General features: G+C 31.3%; 1 protein-coding gene across 1 annotated transcript; it reads right to left on the reverse strand.

The window, feature by feature from the left end:
• Positions 1–669: 669 nt before the first annotated feature.
• LOC108482278 (3-ketoacyl-CoA synthase 19) lies at positions 670–2216 on the reverse strand. The gene has a single exon (XM_017785404.2). It carries the CDS (start codon positions 2199–2201, stop codon positions 852–854), a length of 1350 nt encoding a protein of 449 aa, XP_017640893.2. The 5' UTR covers positions 2202–2216; the 3' UTR covers positions 670–851.
• Between the last annotated feature and the right edge of the window lie 1515 nt (positions 2217–3731).

Consider the following 3731-nt stretch of genomic DNA (forward strand, 5'->3'; position numbering starts at 1 on the left):
TTTTTTATTTTTAAATTTTATAATATTTAATTTAAAAATAGTTATTATAATTTTTGAGCTTTTAAATTTTAAAATTAATTAAATATTGACATGTCATCCACTTGTATACAACGTCAAGAAAGTTAAAAAAAATGATAACTTTTCTATTCATTTTGAGATAGTTTGACAAAAACGTAAGTTTAAGGGTTAAAAAAGACGAAAAATTAAATAAAAGATTAAAATGAATTTTTTTATAAAATTAACTGGCGAAATCAAGAGATGAATGAATCAATGTGGTTAGATGTTAGTGACAAATGCCTCTAATAAAGTTACAAGGTAAAATAGTGAACGTAATAAATGATAAGAGAGGGCCATTGCAGCTAACTCACATAGCCCACATTCAACTATTGGATTTTAGTTTCTTCAGCCTTAATAGTGGAAATTTTGTTTTAATTTTTTTAAAATTAAAAAAGCATAGTTTAATTTTTAAATTTATAGAATTTTAAGTTAGTATAATGATAAAATTATGTTTTAATTTATTTAAAAATTATATTCTATTTTGAACCAAAATTCTACATTCTAATTAGTTATAAAGTCTAAATTGGGGCGATAATGGTTCATTTTGGATCAATTTTGAAAAATAATTATGTTATCCTATAATATTTTAGTATTTCAAAATTTAATCGAATATTTAAAGTAACTAAACCAAATTTCATTGAATCAAATTGAATTCAATTTAGATCATATAATTAAGATTTTTTTAAAAAAATTTAGGATCCGCAAACCGAATGAAATCAAATTAAATGACATTAGATCGAAACCAAACTTAATACTCCTATTTGAATCAATTGTTAAATTTTTTTCTAAAAACCCTAATGACTAGATTCATTAACCCAACTATATTTTTCCAAGAAAGAAGTATTGGCAGTACATTTTAAAGGATACCTACCAATACAATCTTCCCACACATTAACATCATCCAAGTTCTTCATTACTTCCCAGACACAGTTATTGCACTTGAAACCAGCTCCAAGGCTTATCATCAATATTCTATCCCCTTGTTTTAGCCTTTTTTTAGCTTCCATGTAACTCAAAACATACCATAACCCGGCAGCCGATGTATTTCCGAATCGATGAAGCGCCATTCGAGTCGGTTCGAGGTCGTATTCATTTAGCCCTAAGCTTCGTTCCATTGCGTCGATCACCGCTCTTCCGCCAGGATGGATACAAAAATAGTCGATTCCGGATTTTAGGTTCAAACCGGATTCCGGACTCGATGTTTTGGACTTATTTCTCCAATAGGTTACCATTGAGTACCGAATGAGTTCCCTTAATGGCAACATTTTAGGTACTAAAACTCGAAGGTTCATCGATACCGCTTTAGCGGCAGCTTTCGGGAGGTTTTTGGTGAGGAAGAAACCGCAGTTGCCTTGATCGTCTTCGATTCGAGTGCAGCTACCATACGCTTCGTCGATCGAACCGACATGGCTTCGGACCAAGTGGTTCAGTTTCAAAATGGCTCGATGTTTAAGCCCTCTTTTGTTCGTTAAAAGCAAAGAACAACCCCCTATACGAAAAAGAATATTAGGGAGCATCATGGACCTTTCTTTGCCTACATACCAATTAGGGCTTAATGATTCCGAGCTCACAACAATGGCGAATTGGTTCTTATATGTTTGAAACAAATGGTTCACAAGATCAACGGCTATAACACTCGCACTACAACCCATCCCCGATAAATTAAAAACCTTAACATCCTCCCTCATCTTGTACCTATTGATAACTCGAGCTGGTATCGACGGCACTGAAGAAATCATCGAGATGGTAACAACAAGTACATCGATTTCCGACGGCAAAACTCCAGTTTTAGCGAACAGCTTGTCGAGGGTACCAAAGACGATATCGTTGATCTCCGAAAGAGCATCGGAGAGATTCGGGGATTCTTCTCTGCCCTCGATGACGTTTCTTGGACCGTAAGTTTCTTCCCCGATGCCTGCATTCACCATTGCTTGTAGCAGAAACTTGTACTCTCCGACACCCAGATTTTTGTTCCTCAAAACCAGGTTCCCACACGTTTCGGTGTCGAGTTTCATGTCGTCGGGTGCCTTGTAACACTCGTAAGCTACGATGTAACAGCTTTGGGTCCTCCATAACAGCTTGTAAATGAAGAAAACGAACATGAAATAAAGAAATACCAGACATATTGTAATGAAAAGCTCCATTGATGAAGACAAAAAAGGGAAGAAAATTAATGGAACTTGTTTTCCTTTTGGGGGGGGGGGGGGCTGGTTCATTGTCTATGAAAGATTTTACCTGTATTTATAGTTGAAATTTGAATCTGGTTTTTGTGTAGAATTTGGTGTGGAAGTTGGAATTTTGACAGGTGTAAAAACATATTCAACAACTTGCATAAAAATGGTGTTAGAGCATTCAGTAGGGTTCAGTAGATTAGGAGATTGCAGTTGCATTCAGAATTAATAGAGTAGCTAGTGGAGTATCTCCAACTGGAAAAGAGAAATTGGGTGTTTGGACTTCGGATGGAAATTAAAAACTGAAATTATTTCTAATACAGTTTTGATATTGGGATTTACTCTTACCTTAGTATTGAGTGTCTTGAAGTGCATTATTTTACCGTTTAAAAATTAGAGAAGGATCATAGATAATTTTAAGTATATGCGGATTGAATCTTAACTCAATTGAGATTGATATTATTGTCAATACATAAGAACATATGTTGAATACCCTGAAATATATTATCCTCCCATTTACATAAATTATTTAATTTTTATGAAAATTAAATTTTAAGGATTTGACAACCATTAATAAATAGTGTTTTTTAAGGACATGTGATTAATAAATTAGCAATATAAGTTTCAACTCCATAATAAATAGCTACAATAAATTTTAAAATTTTCTGTTTGGGAAAGAAATTAAGGGTAAATTATATTAGTAATCATTAATTATTAGTATTTTTTGGTTAATCAATTATGAAAAGTTTAAAATCACTTAACTGTTGATAAAATTTTTCAATTTTGTCTTTTTAGTCTCCAACTGGTTAACAGTGGCAGTTTTTAAAATTAACATAATAGCAACTTTAACCCTCATCATTTATATATTGCGTCAATTTAATCTTATTCTAAAAAATCTAACCCTAAATATTTACCTATTGTGTAATTTAGTCTTTTTTGCAGTTTTGCTTTCTTTGTGACCATTTCACCTAAAAAGCTAAAAAATAAATTTATCAGCTAAATTTTTTCGAAAATATAAAAAAAAAGGAGACACTAAAAAATCCAAAAAAATAATTTTCGTCTTTTCTCATTCTTCTAAAGTTAACCCTCAATGTCACAAAGAAAAGAAAAACTGCAAAGAAAAAAAAGAAGAAGATAAAATTACACAATGTGCAAATATTAAGGGTTATTATTATTATTTTTAGAATCAAGACTAAATTCACATAATTTATAAAGTTGAGTGTTAAAGTTGTTATTATGTCAATTTTAAAACCGACAACTGTTAGCCAGTTGGTGACTAAAAAAATAAAATTGAATAGTTGGATAACCATTTTGTAACTTTTTATAGTTGGATGATCAAAATGATACTTGTTAAGATTATTTAAGGAGATAAATATTAAAATTATACATGAACTTTGATCTAATGTGCAATTTGATACATGAAATTTGATTTTGTGCAATATGCACATTAAACTTTGATTTTGGTTCAAATGTATACATAAAACTTTGATTTTGATTCAATTG

The sequence above is a fragment of the Gossypium arboreum genome, chromosome 10 (assembly GCF_025698485.1).
Source record: "Gossypium arboreum isolate Shixiya-1 chromosome 10, ASM2569848v2, whole genome shotgun sequence".
Classification (NCBI taxonomy): Eukaryota; Viridiplantae; Streptophyta; class Magnoliopsida; order Malvales; family Malvaceae; genus Gossypium; species Gossypium arboreum.

Excerpts from the sequence above, each read along its gene's own strand:
- LOC108482278 (XM_017785404.2), bottom strand. The coding sequence starts at position 2,201 with ATGGAGCTTTTCATTACAATATGTCTGGTATTTCTTTATTTCATGTTC.